The following is a 24660-nucleotide window of genomic DNA, read 5'->3' as shown; positions in this document are numbered from 1 at the left end:
ACTTTCATGTCAGTTTGTTGCTGAACATAGGAACAACAATGTGGTATCTGAAGCACACTCCCAACAGGTTGGTCAGCATATATATAGGCAAGTCCCTGCGTCTGTAGAAGATTCACAACAGGATGTTGGTCAGCAATGGAACGGTATGATCTTGTACCTAGAAATTTCTTTTGTGGAATTTTACATTTGAAATCTTAAGTCTCTATACACACAACTTTTATGCCTTTTTTTCATGGCTACTTATGCTCGATTGGGTATTTGAAGGCCCAAGAGTGAGGTGTAATATCTGTGATGGTACTGCATGGGGTCAGGACGATGTGCAACGTGACTGTGGCCATTACTACAACTTGCGCTGTAATTCCATTTGCAGTCGTCCGCATTGCACCATATGCAGTCGTTCCGCAGCAAATAATGTACAAGCTTACACTCCTCCAGCAATATCTGCAGAAAATTTGAGCTGTATTATCTTGCCCCTTGAATATATATTACATGGATTTTTTAGATTGTTTTACTCTTAATGCATTATTACTTATGCTTGATTGGGTATATTTGCAGACCCGCCACTAAGTTGCAGCATGTGTCAAGATCCTGTGGGTCACGACTATCGGGTATTTAACTGTGGCCATATCTTCCACCCGTGGTGTATTCCTACCAATTATGGTGTTCTTCATTGCCCATGTGGTAATTGAACAGATTATGGAAACCCTCAGTGAACATTGTGGAGGATAAGAAAAGTCAAATGGTAATTGATGATCCATCTACTCTTTTCCCAATTTGAGGCCTACGACATAGATTTGAATGATGAGATAATGGAGGTTGCAGTTGGGCAATTCGGATTCCTGTGCACATGTACTAAATCTAGATCATAAAGATGATTTTACAACATGTCGATAATTTTCTCCTCAAAATTGAAACAGCATAAGAGAAATTATTCATAATGTAGCCAATGTTTTTTACCATTATTGATCCTGAAGGAGAATCTCATTGCATGCATCCCTTCTTCAAGGTAACTAATAAAATCATTAACGATTCTATTTCAGTTTCATGTATTTGGAATAATGCAGCATTGCAGCTGCTCTTGGTCCCCACATCATTTTATTATTCTTTCTATGCCTCTATCCATCGTATACAGGTACATGTTCATCTTTTTTGTTTCACACTTGATGGAAAATGAGTACCGTGAAATTTAAAAATAATGTTATATACACATCACCCCCTCAGTTGGCCAAAGTAATGGATGTAATGGTAGATACTTCGATGAAATTTTTATGCATGTATGTATCGAGTGGAGTGGAACTATAAGTCTATAATATGGTTTGTCGAAATTTTTGTATATTACAAAATTAGCAAATTAAAGACTCCTTAAGAAAAATGTTTAAAGGCTAAAGGGATGACAAGAAACTGTAAGACTGCCCTTTATTGCCTTATTATTGGGTGTTCTTTGTTTCGATTTGATCAAATCAGTCTGTCTATCAATGATCTTTCAAGGCTCTCAAGGTTTTCGTGAAATATTCCAATATTATTAGAGTTAACGACCTATAAATGAAACATATTTTCATTTTGTTCCAAAAATCTTCCAAAAATACAATCAAGTTTCAAAAGGAATGTCGTCAAATTATTTGGACAGCCTGTGCACTGTACAGTTAGATTCTTCACCAATATATTTTCTGCCAACGTGGACAAAAAAAAACCAAAATTTAAAACAAACACATGTTAAAACCAAAATTACATGTGACATCATAGGTACCATTAAGATTTGACTAAATCAATGACACATATTAATTAACACCTTCATCTTCTTGGCCTTCTTCCTAACCACTATCGTGTTGGGGTTTAATCCGATATCAATCGATCCCCACTACACAGATAATTTGTATTTGAACACACTTCTACTCCAGACAAATTCTAAATATCAACTATAACCAACCTAACATGCCCAACTCTCTAAACAACTATCAACAACAAATAATAATGTAAAGAAAAGAACAAGTATATCACAACACAAAGATATACCGTGGTTCGGCCAATGGTGCCTACTTCCACAAAAGTTAATCCTTTTATAAAATGGGAAGGAAAATTACAATCATTCCTTTCAGTCTCTCACCTTACTAGATCTTTTTACAGGCTTGTCTCTCTGTAAAGGTTATCTCTCAATCTTGATTACTTTCAAGATTGGGTTTTCTTTATCTGTTATGTGTATTTTCGTGTCTTGGATTTTGCCAAAAACCCAAACCTTATATTGCAAACTCACGGTTTCACAAAAATAGAAATTTTGTCGAAAATAGGCATGGGCGCGGGCGCGCTCTCGGCAAGGCCAATGTCGAGCGCGCACCCTCAAAACACTGTAAGTTGTCCACGGCATGGGCGCGGGTCATGCCTTGAGCAAGACTAATCTGAGCGCGTGCGCGCTCAGGCTTCTCCACGCAAGCTGAACTCCTTTTTCTCCTCATGTGAGGGATAACTCCAACAATCTCCCCCTCCCGAACAGTGAGAGGGGATACCTCCATGCAATTTCCAAATCAATAGGAGGAGTCTGCTGCTATTCCAGCAGTAGCACAGCAAACATCAAACTTACATTTCGGTAAGACTTTGGTCATCATTTCCGACCCGTTTTTGTCGGTATAGATCTTCTCAATACATAAATACTTGTCTTCAAGTACTTCTCTAATCCAATGATAACGCACGTGTATGTGCTTAGATCTAGAATGAAAACATGGATTCTTGCTCAAATGGATAGCGCTCTGACTATCACATAGGACTACAAATTGTTTCTGCTTTAACCCTAGTTCGTCGAAGAACCTCTTCATCCATAACATCTCTTTGCAACACTCAGTGACTGCAATATACTCAGCTTCTGTAGTGGAGAGGGCAACACACTTTTGTAACTTAGATTGCCAAGAAACTACTCCCCCTGCAAAAGTAACAAGATAACTAGAGGTGGACTTCATCAAGTCAACATCACCTACCATGTCTGCATCAGTGCAGCTTTCCAGTAAGGGCTTACTTCCACCAAAACACACACACGATTTGGAAGTGCCCTTGAGATATCTCAATATCCACTTAATACCTTCCCAATGCTCCTTACCCGGATTAGACAGAAATTGGCTTACAACACCAACGGCGAAAGCAATATCCGGTTTTGTACACACCATTGCATACATGAAGTTGCCCACTGCGGATGCATAAGGAATCTTTTCCATCTGACTCTGCTCATGCTCACCCTTTGGACACATCTCTTTGGTCATGAGGAATTGGCCACCAAGCCGGATTAACCGACCGGCCCGGGTTTTGATCCATGTTGAATCTCTTTAACACCTTCTCAATGTAGCTTTCTTGAGAAAGCCACAACTTCCCACTCTTTCTGTCATGAGTGATCCACATCCCAAGTATCTGCTTTGCTTGACCCAAATCCTTCGTCTCAAAGGACTTACTCAAGTCTTTCTTCAGCTTGGATATCTTGTTGATGTTCAGGCCAACTATCAACATATCATCCACATATAACAAGAGCACTATAAAATCCCCATCTGGAAGTTTCTAAACAAACACATAATGATCGGAAGTAAACTTCTTGTATCCTTGATTCGCCATAAAAGAATCAAACTTTATGTACCACTGTCTTGGTGCCTGCTTCCACCCGAACAAGCTCTTTATCAGCTTGCATACTAGGTGCTCCTTGCCTTTGACCTCAAACCCCTCTAGCTGGTCCATGTAGACATCTTATTCAAGGTCTCCATGAAGAAAAACTGTCTTAACATCTAGCTGTTCAACCTCCAGGTTCATACTTACGATCATACCTACTACCACCCGGATAGAAGTCATCTTCACTACAGGAGAGAAAATTTTATCAAAGTCAATACATTTCCTTTGACCAAATCCCTTCACAACAAGGCGATCTTTGTGTCTTGGGTGTGGATTATTCTCCTCATGCTTGACTTTGTAGATCCACTTATTCTTGAGAATTTTTCTTTCTTTCGGTTTCTCAACTAACTCATAAGTGTGATTCTTATGCAAAGAATCCATCTCATCATGCATTGCCTTCAACCACTTCTCTTTGTCTGTACCTTCAAGAGCCTCTTGATAGTACATAGGTTCTCCACCATCCGATAGTAGAATATGCGTATGTGGTGGATACCTGGTTGAAGCTTGTCTCTCTCTGTCTGACCTCTTTGCCCCATCTCGGGTGCCTTCGGGAGGATTCATACGCTTTCGGTGGTGGTTCATGCACTTCATCTGCATCTTCTATATCAATATAGGTTTTATCCCACCATGAGCAATAGGATTCTCATCATGAGCTTCAAGCCTATGGTTATCAACATTCTCAATGCCTTATGCACTTTCCACAGTAGGAACTTCTAGTTCTGAATCAACAAGATCATTAGTGAAAGCTTGTAGCTTCTCACCCTTTTCGAAATCTGCTATGGTTTGGTCTTCCAAGAACACAACATCTCCACTTCGGATTACCTTCTTGTTAATCGGATCATAGAGTTTGTAGCCAAACTTCTCATCCATATAACCCAGAAAAATGCATTGCTTGGCTTTGTCATCAACCTTGGATCTCTCATCCTTCGGAATATGTACAAATGCCCTGCACCCAAATACCCTCAAGTATCCATAATCAACATCTCTGCCTGACCATACTCTCTCTGGATAATCACTATTCAGAGGCTTTGACGGCCATAAGTTGATCACATGTACGGTTGTGCGCATTGCTTCTACCCAGTAACTTCTAGGTAGCTTAGAGTGAGACAACATGCATCTCATCCTCTCTACAATGGTACGATTCATCCTTTCGGCTATACCATTTTGCTGCGGAGTTTTGGGAACGGTCTGCTCATGACGAATCCCATAACTCTAGCAATACTCTTCAAACGGCCCAATATACTCACCCCTATTATCTGAGCGAATACATTTCAAAAGCTTCCCTGTCTCTCTTTCCACCATGCTATGGAATTTCTTAAACATGCCAAGTACTTCATCCTTGGTCTTCAGACTATATACCCATACCTTTCTCGACGCATCATCAATGAAGGTCACGAAGTATAAAGTTCCCCCGTGGGACTTCACTTTTATAGAACCACATAAGTCTGTGTGCACTAGCTCAAGGACATTGTCCTTTCTGTGAGACAAGAATCTTTGGAAAGACACCCTGTGTTGCTTTCCTATCAAACAATGAGTACATCTATTTAAATGTGTACTTTTGATGTCTGGCAAGGCCTTTTGCTTGGCAAGAACTTCCATGCCTTTTTCGCCCATATGACACAGTCTCTTGTGCCATAGTTCGGAGGAAGCTTATTCTTCTGCCGTATTTACTTCTGCTTTACACAGACTAGCATGTGTCTTGTAAAAAGCGCAAGTTTTCTTCCCTCTGGCTGCTACAATGGAACCTCTGCTAAGTTTCCAGACCTCGTTACCAAACGAGTTTACAAAGCCATCATCATCTAACTTCCCAGCGGAAATTAGGCTTAGCCGAATGTCAGGGATATGTCTTACATCCTTGAGTGTCAAGGTGAATCCGACATTGGTTTCTATATGAACATCCTCAATGCCTACAATCTTCGAGACTCCACTGCTGCCCATCTTCACTTCACCATATTTACCACAGCTGTAGGTAGTGAATAATCCTGTAAAGTCCTGAATTCATATTAAGGGTGAATTAGTAAAAGACACGTGAACCTTACGGACGATTATGTAAGTGGCCAGTCGGATAGACATTTAGCCTGACGTAACGTAAATTAATTTAACACCGACTGAGAAACCAAGTTAGTTAAGGAAAACCAATTGAAAAATTCTAAGGTTTCATATCATTAGTTACTTAGAATATACGAAGATCGAAAAAGAAGATAAATAATAAGTGGTAAAATAATTCGATACATAGTAAATTCGTGTGCGCATAACTAAATACTTGCATAGTCAATACGAGTCTGTTGCCTGTAACCCGGAAACTTTAGAACTCGACAAGTCATTTGACGACAGCTTAGTAATTACTGGATAACGTGTGCTAACTTAGACTGTTACACGCGAGAGCATGGGAGCAAGCCTTGATTGATAATAGCTAACAAAGTAAGGGTAGGATAGTCTTATTACAAAAACCTTGGCTAATACCCATAGAAATCACACCAAACTTATCACACCAAATTTCTTTTCTTCTCTATTTCGCCAACTTAGAACCCTAAGAGAGAGAAAACCCAATTCGCCCAATTTTCATTGATCCAAACCTAAGGTTTTCACACCTAATCCTTAGAAACACTAGATTCAAGTGTGAAGATTCAAATTTCTTGGAATTGCGTCATATCACAGTGAAAGGTGAGTTTAATTTCGTCTCAAATAGATATTTAGACTCACTTTTGATGGATTTGGGTGTATTGATGAAAATAATTGAACTGGGTGTGTTGAATTTCGACAGTAGCTAGTTGGTGAAGATAGAGTGGAGTGAAATTGGTGGAGCAGAAAGCTAAGGAGCTATTCTTACTGACTTGGTAAGAATTAATATATATTCACTCTATTTTAGAGAAGTTATGTTAGTTCTATACTTTGTTTAAGATCATGCTGATTAATGATTGAATGAGAAAGAACACCCACTTAGTTATTACTAGATTTAATGTGAATGGAAGGGTGTGGAATTTGTTTGTAGTTGGAGTTGGGAAAATTTTTAATCATTAGTGGAATTGATATGATTGGTGTTGGTATAAGGTCCTACAGTGGTTGTAAATGGACTGCAGAGACCTGTCGGAAGAATAGGCTAGAAATGACCTGTAACCGCTGTTAACTATAGTTAGAGGAAAAGTTGCTTGAAACCAAATTCTCAGCGTCGAGATTTCTTCTCAGCTTACGTTAGATAAGAATTTCTCGTTAGTTTTATAAATTCTAATAGCCTACTTATGTATATGATGTTATAGGAGTTAAATAAGAGGGGATTCGGTTGAGTGGGGCTTGAGGAGAACGGAACTGGCTAAGGTAGGAACTTACATACCAATATCTAGCATGCTTATTTTCATGCATGATTTGATTGGTTTAAATTGGTAAAAGATAGTTGCTTATCAACCATGTATATATATGTGATATTCATGTTTTTCATTCGTATTTTTCCTCGATAAAAACTAGATATATAGATAGCTTTTGAGTGAAAAATGAGTTTTGTGAAATCTGGGTAGTGGGGATTGTTTTCTTTCGTTAAAAGAGCAAAACTGGTTTTGGGAAGGGCTCTCGTCTCTGTCGCTTGTCTCAGTAAGGAGACAAAGAGATGGATTTTGTAATGTGGGTAAGGATTACCCGGGTGTTTGTAACTATGTGTGGGGTTCTGGATTGTTCCATGGATATAGTTCGTTGTTATTTTCTATGATTCGCCGTTTGGGAATCGTAGGTTGTCATTTAGTATGACTGGCCCGTTTGGGAGTCATAGGTTGTATTTAATCGATTGTTGGAAATCCAGGAACTCACACATACAAAACCAACAGTTTTAAAGGATAAAAAAAAAACTAAATATGTAATTATAGTATTTGGAAATAACCGGTAATACGAGTATATATTACTAAGCTTATCACGAGGGGGTTTAGAAAAGGAATTGTGAATTCCTATAAAGAATGAATTGTTGTCGCATTTTCGGAGACGGCAGTTCATTCTAGGATTACAACTGTGGTGTACACCTTTCGAGGTGGTGGGCCATCTTTAAAGGGATGCAGCACAGGATGTAGTTCGGGAATTCTTTTTCTACTTTTCTAGATAACCATGCTTGTACGTGTCACGCTATATGGTGGTTAACTTGTGTGAGGTTACATGTTACCTCAATGAGGTTTAGACGCGAGGAGTGAGAGTTTAGTCCACTCCTGGACGTGTGTCAGGATCCTGAGCAGTCTGCAGTCATCAAACGGTTAACCACCGTAAGTTAGGTGACAGCCCGTATGTGGGTCGTGGTCACAGGGCCCACCTGAGCCCTAAAAGCTTTGGGTTTTGTGTGTACGAACACAACAATGGCATTTCAGCTCCCTGCCGGTAAAATCAGGAAAACAACGGTGCATGGTTCACACTAGAAAGTACTGAACCGAGATATGTCTGGGATTGGGGCTGAGTACCCGGTCGTGCCACTTTTACCATTCTAATAGGATCGTGACGCCACAATAGTTGTATGATGATTGTGAAAACTCTATTTTGAATATTAATGAAGCATGCCGAAATGATTTCTGCTAGTTAATGATGTATTATATAGTCACGATATTTGGATATTATTATGGAAACCCTGCATGTTTTAAATGGTTGCTATAAGTAGACTATTTATTGGTTGTGTGTGTTTCTACTGGGCATAGTTGTTTTGCTCATCCTACATTAACATTTTCAGACGAACCAGTTGCGGAGGAGACTATCCCTACCACTAGTGAAGATGGTTATGGGGATTTGGGTGGTTTTCTTTATGTTTGACGAGGGACAGAGTCAAGTTATTTTGTTGTATAGGGCGAACCTAGCTCATTTTGTTGTATAGAGAGAGTATAGTTCATTTTTTGGTTGTATAGAGAGAGCTCAGTTCATTTTGATGTAATACTCGATGTATTTGAGTAACAGTTACACTTAAACATTTTGTGGATATATATATACATCATTGTTGTGTATAAAGTTGGTTTAATATAGATATGGTTGTTAGAAGGATGTAGTATATGATTCCAGGTTATGACAGGTTTTAAGTATACGAAATGTTGATTAAACAAAGGAAACTCCGCTGAAATTTCAATAGAATTATGATAGTGACTGCCTCGAGATTCATCTCCACGTTCTCGGGGCGTGACAAATCCCCTATGCGGTGTGACGTGATAAGATGCTCCTATATCTATCACCCACTATGTATCCTGGCATGAGGTACTAAGACAACACTCACCACAATCTGACACAATTCCTACTTCACTATGTGAAGCGATATCTGCGGAGTCTCTACCAGTGGTGCTTTCTTTCAACTCTAACTTGTCTTCATGTACAGTACTAGTCTTCTCATCCCTCTTCAATTCTATGCATTCATACTTGAAGTGGCCATGGATACCGCAATGTCTTCTCATCCCTCGTCAATTCTATGCATTCATACTTGAAGTGGCCATGGATACCGCAATGATTGCACGACAAGTCTTTCTTAGGAGGTCTGCTCGCGCTCCAAGATTTTCTTTTGTCATCACCTCTTGAATGAGATGGTTTTCTACTTTTGCCTCTCTCTTGCTTTTCTGTAACAAGGATCTCTGAGTGACAGGAGCTATTCTGTGCGTCCTTTCTTGTCTTCTCGTAGAGGTCTTCTAAAGTCTTCCATAGGCTCAAAGCTATGGTCTCTTGGGATACAAGACGGATTACATTGTTGTCAATCTGTTGTCTAATGCACTCAATCGCTTTTTCATCAAGCGTCTTCCAATCGGCATCGGATACTGTATCCGGTTTTACTCCTCTATTCTCAATGGGTTGTGTCAGGTCCTCGCAATAGAGCAAGTTTTCCATCCTGGCTTTCCACATAGTGCAGTTACCTCTATTCAGATTTGTCATGCGAGTGTTCACGGAATGGTCTATCTCTACAAGTTATTTAAACTCAAATCTTCTCTCAGGAATTTTGTCAAACACCTTCCGACCAAGATTTGGATAACACCATAGGTTAATCTAACCAAGGCTCTGATACCACTTGTTGGGGGTTTAATCCGATACCAATCGATCCCCACTGCACAGATAACTTGTATTTAAACACACTTCTAATGCAGACAAATTCTAAATATCAACTACAACCAACCTAACATGCCCAACTCTTTAAACAACTATCAACAACAAATAATAATGTAAAGAGAAGAACAAGCATACCACAATACAAAGATATACCGTGGTTCGGCCAATGGTGGCTACTTCCACAAGAGCTAATCCTTTTATAAAGTGGGAAGGAAGATTACAATCGCTCTTTTCAGTCTTTCACCTTACTAGATCACTCATCTCTCTTTACAGGTTTGTCTCTCTGTAAAGATTATCTCTCAATCTTGATTGCTTTCAAGATTGGGTTTTCTCTCTCTGTTCTGTGTATTTTCGTGTCTTGGGTTTTGCCAAAAATCCAAACCTTATATTGCAAACTCGTGGTTTCGCAAAAATAGAAATTCTGCCGAAAATAAGCATGGGCACGGGCGCGCTCTTGGCAAGGCCAATGTCGAGCATGTGCGCCCTCAAAACACTATAAGTTGTCCACGGTATGGGAGCGGGTCGCGCCTTGAGCAAGGCTAATTTGAGCGCGTGTACGTTTAGGCTTCTCCACTCAAGCTGAACTCCTTTTTCTCCGCATGTGAGAGATAACTCCAACATATTGTACCACCACCGTCCACCACCTCAAAACCCAAAAATTTTAACAAAACACCCAAAAACACCTTAAATTAACCTCACTTTGTACTCCACAATGTAATTTAACGCTCCAATCTCCGCAATGTAATTAACCTCATTGTAACTTAGTGAAAAACTATTTTTATTGTCACATTTGCATTGGGTTATTGTTTTTGGCTAATAAGAATGACAAATTGTTATTTCCCCTCAAAACTGTTTGCATTGGGCCTCTAATGCTCTCTGTGATGTATGCATCAAAACTTACAACGTGTTGTTTGGGTTTCCTGTGTCTAGCATTGGGCCATAATTAGCATCTTAGAGAAAAAGCTTTGCTATCGCATTATATTTCCGTGAACTATCAACTGTTAGACCTATATTAGCTCCAATATGTATGGCGTTGTTTATTTATTTACTTCTGGTAAAAATGGCCTGTACATCACTATGAAGGAAAAAATCGCAGGGAACGAGATAATCACTTTTCCTATATTCCAACATATAACGTCATTAGTTGGTGATATTTTGCCACATTTTCGGCCTCACTCTGATGAGGTTTGCCAAAGTTCTCTTGAGGCGGTAAGCCAGCTTCAAAGTAGTATAGTTTTAAGAGAACTAGCATTTGCAAGCTTTAGACAAAGTGACGCCATCAAAGAAACCAAATGATTCCCCTTCAAGGGAAAATAAATGTTCATTGCTTGTATTTGTTGTTACATTGGCATATACACTGAAACAAAGAAAAAAACAGAGGAACATACTACTTCAGAGTTCAGAGCACATGCTCCTCCGGATGCAAACTAGAAATCCCCAATTCCTTCTGTGAAGATACCCCTACACCCACCAAGAAATGGGGCCTAAACCATCGAAGTCAATTGACGCCTGCCAAAACACGTTAACATGGTTAGTTTTCAAGGCTTCACGCAGTATACAAATGGAACCCCGCGTTTGTTGTTTTGTTTGAAAAAAGTTTATTTTCATAAGCATGTCATAGTGAATCATGCAGTCCTTGGTTGAGTTGTGGAACTCCTGAGACTAACTTGAGCATCATCAAAATGATTGATTGAGTATTGAGTGGGGAAACAGTACATTGGTGACATGTACCCGACTACAAAGGATAAGACTATTGATGGTAAGTTAGTAACAATGATCAGACATTTGTCTCAAGATTTGTGCTTCTGGGGGGGGGGTTGAATTCTGATATAATGATATTTGACCAAAAAATGGCAAGAGTGAAAAGTAAAATCTTGTTTGGGTAGTCCCTCATAAGTCAAAACTAATAATGTATAAAGTGCAGGGTTGTTTCCTCTAAAATGATCACTATTTTCTCCAATATAATATTGTTTATGTTTTGTAAATTCAGCTTCAGGGAAACAATCTTTACAAGCAATTACCATTTTAAGCATTAGCAATAATACAAAGACAAACAAAAAATATTGTATTAGGCATTTAGGCTAACACAAGAAGCGTACAATAGTAATTCACATATATATGAATGTTGTGTACTTACTGTAATCACCATAGGAGCAAATGGCTTCGCATCTTTTTCTTGTTCAACTGGGATGGGAGGGTATCTAATGCTATTGACTTTGAAGCGAATCTGCAATTGTGCCACATAAGTTAATGCACACTCCTTTCCATATTCTGGTAAATTAAATTTCAATTTCAGAGAAAACAACACATAATTCAGACCTCATCTTCCTTTTCTATAGGAAGCTCAGTACCATTAAAATCCCAAGTCCATTTGCCATCTTCACCACTGCATTTTTCAGAAGAGCATGCATATGCATATTAAATGTATTTTTTTTTTTTTTTTTTTTTTTTTTTTTTGCAAGATTTTGTAACAGACCATAAACGAAATTGTATTGCAAAATCAACTGAACTTCAAGTTGCAGTGGTCCTTACAATTTGGATGGATTGGGCAAAAGATGGGCAGGTAAAGTTATGTCTTTGAAGAAACCAAGAGACACTGCCATAAAATGAAGTCACTGAACTATCAGAATGTAAATATGCATAGATGAAAACTATTCATTAAGAAATTCAAATACAACATATTCAACTAAAAGAGTCTCATTCTAAGGCGTTAAAATAATTTAAAGGTCAAGAAAACTCAAGATTAGACATGAAAAGAAAATTGCACCATTGAGTGAAAAATTGCCTAAACTTCATGCAAAGAGAAAACTCAACTACAATATTCAGCAACAAGAAAGCCATTTTCTACTATGAAAATGTTTACAATGAGAATTAGCTATTGTTATGGACGTGACTCAATTTTTAGCAGAAAAAAGTTTACTACCGCCTTCAAGATCTTTGAGCAAACACATAAAAAAGAAGCTCAAAGTTATAAAATTGGCATGTACATGAGTCTTCACAACTACTTGAAATGTGTCTTCTCCGAAAGCACGCTATTTGTATAAATATGTATAATGCAAAATTTCAAACTATAAGCTCTCTGCAACACATATGGTACCATGGAAGTTATCGCCAAGATCCTCCAAAGAAAATCCATATCAATACTTATATATCGAAATGTTTATCATTTATAGGTTTTAGTAGTATTTACAATCTTTTTAATGTGAAAAATGCGAAAAGGGGAACAAACTAGGGCAGTTCCCCGACCTTGAAGAATATAGAGTGCCCTGATATAACAATACTACAAAGACCCATTGGATCGGCCAACTAGAACCTAAAAACCAAACTAATATAAACTTAAGCAAAATGTGGATAAAGCACACTGCGTTCTCTCAATGGTGTCTATTAAAAAAACATATGCAAGTTGCAAGAGAGGGAGAAATATGTCAGTCTCGCTGAGAAAAAGATGTTTTAAGGCTTCTCTATAAAGCATACTCCATTCTCTCAATGGTGGCCATGAAATTGTTATATTGTTTATCCAATTGCTTTTTCAAGTATTGTATTTTCAAGAAAGTTTACAAACTTTATTTTAAGTCATAATATCTTTTATCTAGTACTTCCCTTTGATATTTGGAAAAACTAGACAAAATGAAAGGAAACACTATACATGTGTGTGGTGTGCGTGAGAGAGTCTACCACAAACTCCAAATGAAACAAGTGAAAGATCTTGTAGAACATACAACGTAATCCCTTAGCATCAGATTCTTCAACCTCTCCCGAAAGAACTTCTCCGACAAATGGACGAAACATAATCAACCTAAAATTTACCTGCCGTAGAGTACATGTACAAAAGTAAGCTAAAAAAAAAAAAAAAAAAACTTAGTAGGAATTTCTTGAGTCTTGTGGAAAGACACAATTATTTAAATATTTTTTTAGCAAGGAGAGGATATACAACATATTACCCTAGAAATGAAGGGGGCTTTACTCAAGTGGGTACCCGAGAACTTTACCCTTGGGAGACTCGAGTTTCAAAAATATGATTGCTTATGCCTTATGTTCAGGTAACTTGTTGTACTTGGGTCGTATCACTTTCCTCAGTGCCTTGTTGAGGAAGCAGTAGGAGGGACAGCACATCATGTGTGGGCTAAGGTGTGCAAACCTAATATCGAGACAACTTAGTTTCCATATAGATGCCCCCCACCCCTCGGATCTTACTATACTTCTTTTTTAAAGGAATTTCATTTCATCAATAATGAAAGGCTAATAAACCAGTTTCACTAAGCTGATTTACATCAACAACTATACATAACGAAAACAGGAAACACAAATAAACCTAACAAAGCAGAGAAATAGACGTAGATACACACCGTAAACGTTGAAGCACCATCTCCTGGAAATATGAACCCACCATCAATATTCCTAATATCGTAAACAGACACGCAAAGTCCCAAATTTGCGATTACCTTTCACCAAAACAATCACACACGATTTAGTTAAGCCAGTAGCAAACTCCAAGAACATGAAGGTAACATGAATTGATCATTAAAATTACCTTATCCAAAAACAGAGTCTCGAGCTCTCCTTTAATAGCTTGATCAAGAGGAAGATTAAGGAGATGAGGAGGCAGCCTCAAGGTGTGCTTAATTAGGCTAAGGAAGAACATTGGGCCTTTCGTTCAAAAATCAGAACTGAGAATCAAGTAAAGCATAACTTGTTAAAAGTGTTGTATTAAGGATGCCATAAAATAAAGTATTTTTTGACAAAACATAAACAGGGAACAGAAATACAAAACATAACTATCAAAATGTCATGCATTTAATAGAACTTCTTAAACACCAAGAAAAGCATATCCATGCAACTCACTCATCTGAAATAAGGATTTTTAGATGTGATTAATGGGGGCAAATGGACCCCAAACCCCCTTTTCTAAACATGCAATGGGATAACTAAATTCCCTCTATTTTGTTTGGGGAGAACATTCACGAGGAAAGTTTTTTTTTTGTTTTGAAAAGGATTAATAGGGTTAGGCAGACCCTTACGTGCATTGGAAGATTATAATCTTACATAAACTTCTCCTCTTACATCAACATGTAAAGAAAGCCTTGCTAAATCAGAACTGAGAGGAGGATAAAACTCTCATCAACATGAAAAGAAAGCCTTGCTAAATGATCAGCACTCTTGTTCACTTCTCGATACACGTGTGTATGTTACCTCCTGCAATTGATCTGCTGTGTGCTTTATGGCTGCCCGAAGGTTGCTGCAGTACCATGGGGCATTCTCCTGGCCTGTTAAGATACGGATAGACCCTTGTGAATCTGAACACACCAAAATCTTGTTAAAGCCGTGCTGTTGACATAGTTGTAGACCAACTTCAATTGCCATGAGCTCTTGGTATAATACCGATCTTTTGTTTCCACCTCCAGTGAATGTGAATATCACAATTCCATTATGGTCTACTGCTATACCACCATAGCCAACATACTGATCAGTCATGACTCACGAGGAAAGTTTCTTAGTAACTAACATGATTTCTAGGACTCTTACTCTTTCCGTCTCTTTCTATTTTCTCTGTTTAGGATACATTGAGAACAACAATAAACAAAAACCAGACTAATTTTAATTCCTGGATCAACATCTCTATCGTCACATAAACATCCACAATTGTGCTTATGCCCCACCGGCCCACCCCAAAACCGCGATCTTTCTGTATGCTATAGTAATAAAACAATCTTCTTCAACCGAAAGGAACAATTCATAATTCACAAACTAGAGCTCATTTTCAGAATCAAACAACAATCAATCAAAAGACAAGTAACTTTCTGACCAAAGATCACAGTCAAAAGCCCATGGAAGTTCTAACAGATAGATAAGTATCCCAACCAGAAACCATTTTTCTGCCCTCCCACCTATAATATAACCCCTGTTTTCTACCCATCTTGATCGAAACAACATGCTCTTAACCATTTATATAGAACGAAAACCAAAAACAAAATGACCGGGGATTGCTAAATTCTTTTCCAACTAGTAATATCGCATAAATGACTGTAAAAATTAAGTTGTAGTATAAAGGAAGACAAACTTTGATGAAGGTCCAGGAAAAATGGAGTTTAGCAATCTTATTAACAAAATAAAGAAGTCTGACTTCTAGAACATTGCGGATGAGCCATCTCATAACCACCACCTCGGTGTTCAGAAGCCTTTAACTAAATTTACTGCAGGATCCATCAAGTAGCACGAGCAATAGAAACAATAACAGTATTATTAAGAATGACAACGATAAACGAATCATAGTTGTGTCTCAAAACCTGAAGTTGTTAAAGAGGTTGACTCATAGGACCATCCATATCATATGCTCCTAAGAAAGTGCTTAAACTACCAAAGCTGGCTTGAACATGATCCTCAGAGAAAGAATTCGCAGAAAACGTTCTAACTATTAAAAAAGAACAAAAAAAGATTCTCAGACGGTGTATTACCTGTTTTGTGCTGTCGGTGCCGTTAGCACGATATTTTACATAGCTTTCAACTATCATTTCCTATAAAGGTTAAGAAATATATTGCACACCCCATCCTTGATGGTATAAAGCATGCTCAACTCAGACATTAGATGTAGGTCCAGCAGGCCAGCACACACCAATAGCTACATTCTAGGCTGCAGCTAGATGTAAAGAATTATGGGGGAATGCAAATGCAATTAACATGCAAGTGGGTATTACCAAAAGTCCCTACAAGTGCAAGACCCTCCAACGAAATGATGAAAGCGGTTACGATCCCTAACAATTATCTCCCGTTCATAGATGACAGATAAAAGTTTGAAGGTCAAATGGCAATCTTCACAGACTCGGAGATTCTTTACAATTCGAATTGGAAACCCAGGAGCAGTGCTCAAAAGTCCAAAAGCAAATGCCAGCTTCTCACTGTGATAAGCCAATGCATGTTCTTTTGCTTTATCATTCATATCTTGCAGTACTGAAAATATCAATGGTTTGTATCCCACGATATACAACCGATCAATCATCTCAGCCAACATTTCATATATCTCCTTTGACTTGGGGTGTGACCTATCACCTGCAATGAACTCATAAACCACATTATCAACTTCGATAGAACTACTCCCAGGAATCTTATGAATGTTTTTATCTCTCATCCTCCTCCTAACATTCACAACATCATCCCATTTCTTTCATGAGCTATTGAGCATACATATTTGACAATAGCACATAGTTTCCATCCATATGAGGTTCTAGTTCAAGAAGATTAACAATATCCTCTTCTGCTAATTCCATGTTCTTGTGAATTTTACATGCACTAAGGAAGGTCCGCCAAACAATGGCATCAAGAGCAAAGGGCATATTTCTAATAAGCTTTCTTGCCTCTCTGAGGTGTGCCATTCGACCCGACAGATCAACCATGCATCCATAGTGCTCAATCTTAGGAGTGACAACATATTTATCGTTCATTGATGTGAAGTGTGTCCAACCCCTATCAACAAGACCAACATGGCTGCATGCACTTAACACACCAATAAAGGTGATATCATTGGGTTTAATTCTTCCAGAAATCATCTTGACGAAGTGATCAAGTGCATGTTCCCCAAATCCATGATTAGCAAGTCCTATAATCACAGCACTCCAAGTGAAGAAGACATCTTTCACACCCATACCTATATCCCCACACTTTGCATACATGTCCACAAGAGAAGTCCCAAGTTTCACGTCAATCTCAACTTTATTTCTATCTATGTATTCATGGACAATCTTACCCATTCCTAATGCACCCAAGTCGCCACAGGCAAACAACACACTAACCATGGTCACTCTATCAGGTCTCGCATTGGCTGACTGCATATCATGAAATAGTATTAATGCTTCATTAGATTGCCTGCTTTTGGCATAGCCTGCAATCATCGAGCTCCAAGAAACCAAGTCTCTCTCAGAATTCATATCGAACAATTGCCTAGCAGTACCCACATCACCGCATGTTGCAAATCCATGAATCATGGTATTCCAAGAAACCAAATCCCTAGCTGGCATCTTATCAAATAACTGATGAGCTAAATCAACTTTCTCAATTCGAACACACTCAGCCAGCAAGACATTATATGAAACCATGTCCGGTTGATCCATTTCATCCAAAATATTTTTTGCAACGTCAACAGTACCAAGCTTCACATACATCTCAATAAGAGCCGTTTGCACAAACAAATTTGAAGCAAATCCAAGTTTAACAACATGGGTGTGTACCCTTCTACCACTTGTATAATCTACAGATCTCCCACACGCTTGAAGAACCAAAGAAAGGCTGAAACTATCAACAACAATACCATCTCGAAGCCGCATTTGGAAGAAAAGTGACAAAGACTCTTGGGGGTTTGGGACATTTAAGTAAGCTGGAATCATAGTATTCTATATAAAAGTATCTGGAGACTGAATTTCATCAAAAATAGACCGTGCATATTGCAAGTTCTTAAGCGACTAACAATAAAATATTTGGCGCAATAGCTTAGCTAAAATGAAATTATTTTCACTAAGAGAAGTTTTGGCGATGTAAGCATGGATTTGAATGAGATGATCAAATTTAGTTGATTCTTGGAGAAGGGACATGATTTTCTGCTCTATGGTTTTGGTCTGGTGGTTAAAAAGTCGAGACACGAACCTCATGTAAATTTAGTCAAGTTAACGCGATGGGGAATAACAGACAGGTTCAAACCTGTAAATTCAACAAAGAAGAAATACTCATTCTACTGTTCCCATTATGGAACGACCCCATTCCTACATAAGTCATTGGGTGTATGTATTTCTTATAAAAAAAAATGTCTTATAAGCATTTCTACAAACACATTCATACATTAAAACAACTTCTTATAAAAACACATACAAGCTAAAAAAACACAATGTATTCAATTCAAGTATTACGAGGAAAAAGAAAAAAAAATAAGTACTTGAATGAAAAATATTACTTACAGTTTGTTGAACGTAACACGTGAATGTCAACAGAGAATTCAATGAGGGTTGCGAGAAGTTTTTGAGACTTTTCCTTCTGCTTCTGCTTATTTTTCTACTTTTGAGTCGCTGCCAATTTTTCCCTCTTTAAAACCTGCACATGTCGTAAATATTCAGGAGATATTTCAAAATCTCATGAAAAGTGTCTACATATATAAATTTCATAATTTGTTCCGAAATATACTAGTGTACTGCTGTTAGGGGTGTTCACAGTTCGGTTCGGTCCGGTTTTAGATAAAATCTTGAGCCGAACCGGTAGTACTCGGTTCCTAAGAAATAAAACCGTGAACAAACCGATAGATCACAAAAACCGGGTGCAGACCAAACTTACGGTTCGGTTCGGTTAAAAAACCAATGCTTAGCCCCTTTTCCAAAATTACTTATTTACTGACATAAAACCTGATTTGCACCAAGCCCAATATTTGGTTAACAAACCAAGCCCATATATTTATAAACTTGTAATGTTATTATTGTTTCTAGTATGTGCGACGTGGGACTATAAATTTACCAGCTCAAGACTTTTATGCCCATATGCTTGTACAATTGACGTAGTATAAAATTTTGTGCTAATACACTTTGTTTAACTCTTCAACAGTTCAACTAGCTTAGAAGCTAGAACTTTGAGCTTTGTTTTGGTGAATGTGAAGTGCGACCAATATAATATACTCATCCTCTTGTCTACACGCTTGACCAACAAAGGTTAAATGGCAATGAGCTATATAGCTTTTTTTTTAAGAAAATTTATGTAACACAATTCTCCCCTGTACTCTGGCAGGTTTAACTGCTTAAGACAAACTTATAAAACACCATCATTCCCACGTCACAGAAATCATTGAGCTTGTCAGGCCAGACTCCTCAAAAGTCAAGTTACTAGCATAATCAAGACAATTTTGTGCACCAGGAATTGCATGATTGTCTTTGGGGGCACTGTCCATGAATGGTAGTAGGTCCTCCAGTAAACTATCTGGCTGAACCATTCCACTCCATGAACGCATCTCACAGGGAAAGATTCCAACTTGTAGTAAGTGCATACCTTCCTGCCTTGAGTAGACTCTTCATACACCTGCCAAAAGATGAAATTTGTACTAATAGTTTGAGCCACAGCTTCATTTGCCCATGTATCACGATTCAGCATATGGGAGCTGAACTCTTTAGGAGACTGAAGGTTTACAAGAAGCCACTTGTCCTGTGCAGAAGCAGCTTCCTTTGATCTCATGACATTAAGAGATCCTGTTGCTTCTTCCTGAAACAATCCAGTGTTGGTTAAATAACTAGCGGTAGTAACCTCCTTACCAAATCTCAGTTCCTAATAGTCTAGACGTGTATATGGATCACACACACACTATCATCATAGTATGAAAGATGACTTACTGATCAGCAGCTAACGTTCTGCCGTTGTCATTACGTAGTACTACACTCCTTTGGTTCAGTATGTTTACCTACTCCAACATTCCAACATGCCCCATCACTAAAGAATCACACCTTAGAATGAATTTGTTAAAATAAAAACAGCAAGAATCATATGAACATAAAACATAGTCCAATAAAATTCGATAAATTGATCTATTGGAACAAATGTAAAAACTCAATACTGTAAATCAGATTTCAAGAGTAACATGAATATCCACAAATAGCAAAACTAGTATTCCAATTCAAAAACATTTATAGAATTGAAAAATGAACAAAGGCCACATTTTATAACGTCAATTTAAGAATTAATCCACATTTCAATTACACAATTCCAATAAAATTTTACAATTCCAAATTCCTCACAACTCAATTCTAAACACAATCTCATCTACAACTTTTATAGATCTCATTAAGTTTCTTCTAGTCCCATCCAAATCTTTGGCAATTTCCTCTGTATCAAACCTTTATTCCTGAAAAAATAAAACCAATTCAAAATTTCACATCAAATTATTTAAAAAAAAAAAAAAAAAATTGAATTGAATTGCAAACATACAAAGGCACACCTACGTTTGTATTTCTCATTTTAATATTGTGATGCATTAAGGCAAAAGGTGGACGATACAGAGATGCAAGATTATCAATTGAAGGTTCGGCACTTTGCCCAGTCTCCCCGGACTCGGGACGCGTCTCATCTCCTCATTAAAATTTCGAAATGCAACCAACGAACTTGGCTAGTTTGATGAATATCCCATCCTCGCAGCTCTATACAACATAGGATCATCATATAAAATATCTCGCTTCACTGGTAAAGGAGCCCTCACTTCACCTCCATCCTTCCCTTCACATAAAACAACTGAATAGCTTCTTCCAGCTTCCAACTAGTAGTTGCATGAAGAAACTGTCTAGCAGTCTCGGAAGTTTGACACTTTGACCAACATCTATATAGCTAAGTACTAGGTGATGATGGAGAGTGGAGATGGAGAAGGTGAGCTGAACTGCTGAAGCCTCTTTTGGTGGAGAAGGATTAGAATAGTAGATCTAATCCAATTGTTGTACGTATAAAACTTAGGGTAAAGAACTAAATACAGTTCGGTTCGGTTTGTACCGGTTAACTGAGGTATGAAACCGAGAACCGCATCGACCCATTCGGTTTTCAATTTTAAGAACCGAGAACCGAACCGGGTCTACAAAGAACCGAAAATATTGGCCAGTTCGGTTCGGTTTCTCGGTTTCCAGTTTTTTATGAACACCCCTAACTGCCGTGCACTGGGGCACTGGGCGTGATTAGACATACAATTTCTACACATATGTGTTATGATGAATTGGTGCCTAAAAGCATCTCTAGGGGTAGTATAACCTGTCAAAATCTTCAAATTTGAAGAAATTTTTCGGAATTTCAACTATAGATGGCTTCAAATTCGGTCGCATCACATGTTCGTTCGCATTCTTGTTCGCAAATTTGACAATTTGGATGCGGATGCGGAGCGACATTGCAAATATCGCACCAATTTTTTTTTACTTTGACCAACACCATGTGCCAGTGGTATAATCGCGCGCCACTACTAATGTCGCGTGGGGTTTTTTTTTTAAACTTTTGGAATGGTTGCGTGCCACTCCTAATGTCGCGTGGGGGGTTTTTTTTTTTAACTTTTGGAATGGTTGCGTGCCACTTCTAATGTCGCGTGGGTTGTTTTGGAATTGTACATGTGACATTCCAACTGTTGCGCAATAGTGGTAATATCGTGTGGGTTGTGTTTTTGCTAATGAAATTTGCGACCACCTAGAGTTGGTCGAAATTTGTGACCAGATTCTCCAAATTTTTTCTTCAAATTTGAAGAGTACACTACCACCATCTAGATATACTCTGAGAGGATTTCTAGGTGGTAGTATAACCTCTCAAATTTTTCAAATTTGCTTCCAAAACTCAAAATTTTGCGGAAATCCAACTCTAAGTGGAAGCAAATTCGGTCGTATCACCTGTGTCACAGCCCGAATTTCTAAACAATTAAAAAAAATGAATATTTGAAATATAAATATCTCAAACATCACTTGGTTCAATTGTCTAAAAACCCAGGCTATGACAGGGTAGATGCAACACATGTCAAAACCTATAACCCACATCATAAACAATCTTAACCACAAATTCAATCTTCAAAATTCTCTTTATTACTTTATAAAAATCTATCTTCCGTCCCAATAAAATATCAACCAAACTCTCATAAATAAAATTTCCTCACTACCATGTTCTCATGCCATGAAAAAGTAAACTACGTTATTACATTCTTCCAATAAATAATCAGACCTAAACGAAAACTAATAGACTGCTCCAGGCAAGAATCCCAATCACACGCCGCGGTTCCACTGCCTTCCACCTATGTTCCCAAGAACACACCCACGTTGCCAAAACAAAGCAAACATGGGTCAGCAAATTGAATTTGTTGGTATGAGTAGACTAAATACATATAAACATTTCAAACTTTACTTATCCAACTAACACTTTAAATCTATCATAACCTAACCATTCTCAGCTTGGAAGACAAGTAATTCCGTCATCTCAACCGGCATAGTTTCTTCCCAAGCAAAACTTCCCTTTTTATTTACTTCCATTTTATTAACTCATTCTAATAACTCCTTTTAATATCTAAAATAATTGAATTACACTTACCGATGTCCGCCGCTGTATAAGGGTAGGACCGCGTCCCTGCACAAAATATTATTAAGTCCTACCCTCCTGCAAAAGAAAGTTAGAACTTGTATATATAACATATGTAGATATTCTACATGTATTCAAAGGTAAACCCAAGCACGCTCGTATAAACAAATCAATTTCTCTTGTCAATTAATCAATTACTTTTCTTATACACCCACCCTTTAGTGCCTACTCCACGATTTGCACTCCACACATTTGCCAAATCACACATTCCTCGTGCCTCTCTCCCACCGAATACCACAATATCATAGCCATCTCGGGCTTTCATACACATATTTCACGGCCTCTCTTTGGGCACAAAACTTCGAGGTCATTCATGGCACATTCAATGAATACCTTAGGTCATTCCCCGCCACATTCAATGAATACCTATCATATTACTAACGGGTCATTCATGGCACATTCAATGAATGCCCCGGGTCATTCTGCCACATTCAAGGAATACCCAATCCTACATTCCCCGTGACACTCAAGGAATACAACTAACCCAAAGGCGAATACCTTAGTTCCTCTTTAGAGGCCCCCACAATCGATCATTCATGGCACATTCAATGAATACCGGGTCATTCATGGCACATTCAATGAATACCCTTATATAACACTAACGGGCCATTTATGGCACATTCAATAAATGCCCACCTAACATATGACTTCATCGGTCATAAATCAAATTCCAAAACTTGAGTGGAGAGTTCTAAAAGGGTGCGGTAAGTTTTGTTTTACGCGATTATTGACTTTATTGCATAAATTATTTGAGGAGAACGTAGGAATATCTTGATTCAATTATTTTTGGTTTACGCGTTATTAATTTCATGAATGTATAAGTGTCATAACGTTGTGTATCGTAAAAGATTGACAAATCACAAAGCAGTAAATACACGTACACAAGTATATTTATAAAGGTCCTAGCCTAAGTCAAACATGCTAGTAGTCCTAGACTTATCCTAATAGACCTAATCATAATTTTAGGAAAAAGTCAACTTTTGGGTCAACTGGTCAAAGTCAACCCTGGTCAAAGTCAAAGTCAACTCTGGTCAACAGCCAACCTTGGTCAACCATGCCTAAACTCCAAAAGCCCAAAGTCAAAGGCCAAAGTCTAATACAAAAACCCATGAGTGAATATCCAAAAATCACTCAAGCCCACTTGCCTGATTCGGCCCAAGCCCAATCTAAACTTACTGTTCATAAATCATAACCTGACCCATTTGGATTTATAAAACCGGCCCACAAAATAACTTAAAACCGGCCCAACTCAAAACTAAAACTCGGCCTAAAGTCCAAAACTGAAACCGGCCCAAACCAAACCAATTTCGGCCCAAGGCCCAACCGAAATTCACTGTTCATCTTCTTCTCTTCTGCAGCCACCAAATCGACCACCGTCGACCTCCACTCGACCACCCAATACAACCCCACGGTTTTAATCCTTGTTACAAACCCTATCACATTAACAAAAGCAAAACCCCCATTCACTAACTCGATAACCAATCCTCAAAACTAGATCTACAATTTCGGACCGCCATTAAAGCTTGTTCCAAGCTCCAATCGACAGCCCCCACCAAATCCAACCTTCAACAACCAAACTCCATTCAAAACACCATCAAAACCAACTAAACAACACCAAAGTTTTAAAGGAAAACTGGGCGTTACTGGCCGCCGCCATTGATGAATTTTCCGAGCTTCAAACCGCCCCCAACAGCACTCAACCCACCAAACCGACATCAAATATTTAATCCCCCACATCAACCAACAATAATAACACAAACTACCAATTCAAAATGAAATAAAAACGCCCCCGCAGTATCACAGTATTTCAACCTCGCGCCCCATTAACGCACCTTCAAGTGTTAACAACCTCACCCAAACAACAAGAATACAACCTCAACC

At 38.3% G+C, this 24660-nt stretch overlaps 1 protein-coding gene and 1 pseudogene across 4 annotated transcripts; both read right to left on the bottom strand.

Annotated features, from left to right (window-relative positions):
- Positions 1-10962: 10962 nt before the first annotated feature.
- On the bottom strand, positions 10963-18824 carry LOC147518705 (uncharacterized). 4 transcript variants are annotated; one of them, XM_086590477.1, is made up of 9 exons: positions 18618-18750; positions 15963-16087; positions 14210-14345; positions 14025-14120; positions 13398-13485; positions 12211-12274; positions 11998-12064; positions 11816-11905; positions 10963-11187 (listed from the first exon to the last, which is right to left on the bottom strand). In XM_086590477.1, exons 3-9 carry the CDS (start codon positions 14318-14320, stop codon positions 11140-11142), a joined length of 564 nt encoding a protein of 187 aa, XP_086446603.1. In that variant the 5' UTR covers positions 14321-14345; positions 15963-16087; positions 18618-18750; the 3' UTR covers positions 10963-11139. The 4 variants fall into 4 exon arrangements, with proteins under 4 accessions (XP_086446603.1, XP_086446602.1, XP_086446604.1 ...); XM_086590476.1 differs by lacking the exon at positions 15963-16087 and having other exon boundaries at positions 18618-18824; XM_086590478.1 differs by lacking the exons at positions 15963-16087; positions 18618-18750 and adding an exon at positions 16131-16245.
- On the bottom strand, positions 16232-18189 carry LOC147518706 (pentatricopeptide repeat-containing protein At1g74630 pseudogene; annotated as a pseudogene).
- Positions 18825-24660: the final 5836 nt, after the last annotated feature.

Source organism: Coptis chinensis, chromosome 2 (assembly GCF_015680905.1).
Source record: "Coptis chinensis isolate HL-2020 chromosome 2, ASM1568090v1, whole genome shotgun sequence".
Lineage (NCBI taxonomy): Eukaryota > Viridiplantae > Streptophyta > Magnoliopsida > Ranunculales > Ranunculaceae > Coptis > Coptis chinensis.
The sequence above is the reverse complement of the archived record's forward strand: the minus strand, read 5'-3'. Positions and strand labels throughout refer to the sequence as shown.

Bases quoted from the DNA above. Each gene is read 5' to 3' on its own strand.
- LOC147518705 (XM_086590476.1), bottom strand. From the start codon at position 14,320: ATGTTCTTCCTTAGCCTAATTAAGCACACCTTGAGGCTGCCTCCTCAT. The intron at 11,906-11,997 runs GTCTGAATTATG...GCACAATTGCAG, and splicing joins CTATAGAAAAGGAAGATGAG to ATTCGCTTCAAAGTCAATAG. The intron at 11,188-11,815 runs GTAAGTACACAA...GTGTTTTGGCAG, and splicing joins TTGCTCCTATGGTGATTACA to GCGTCAATTGACTTCGATGG.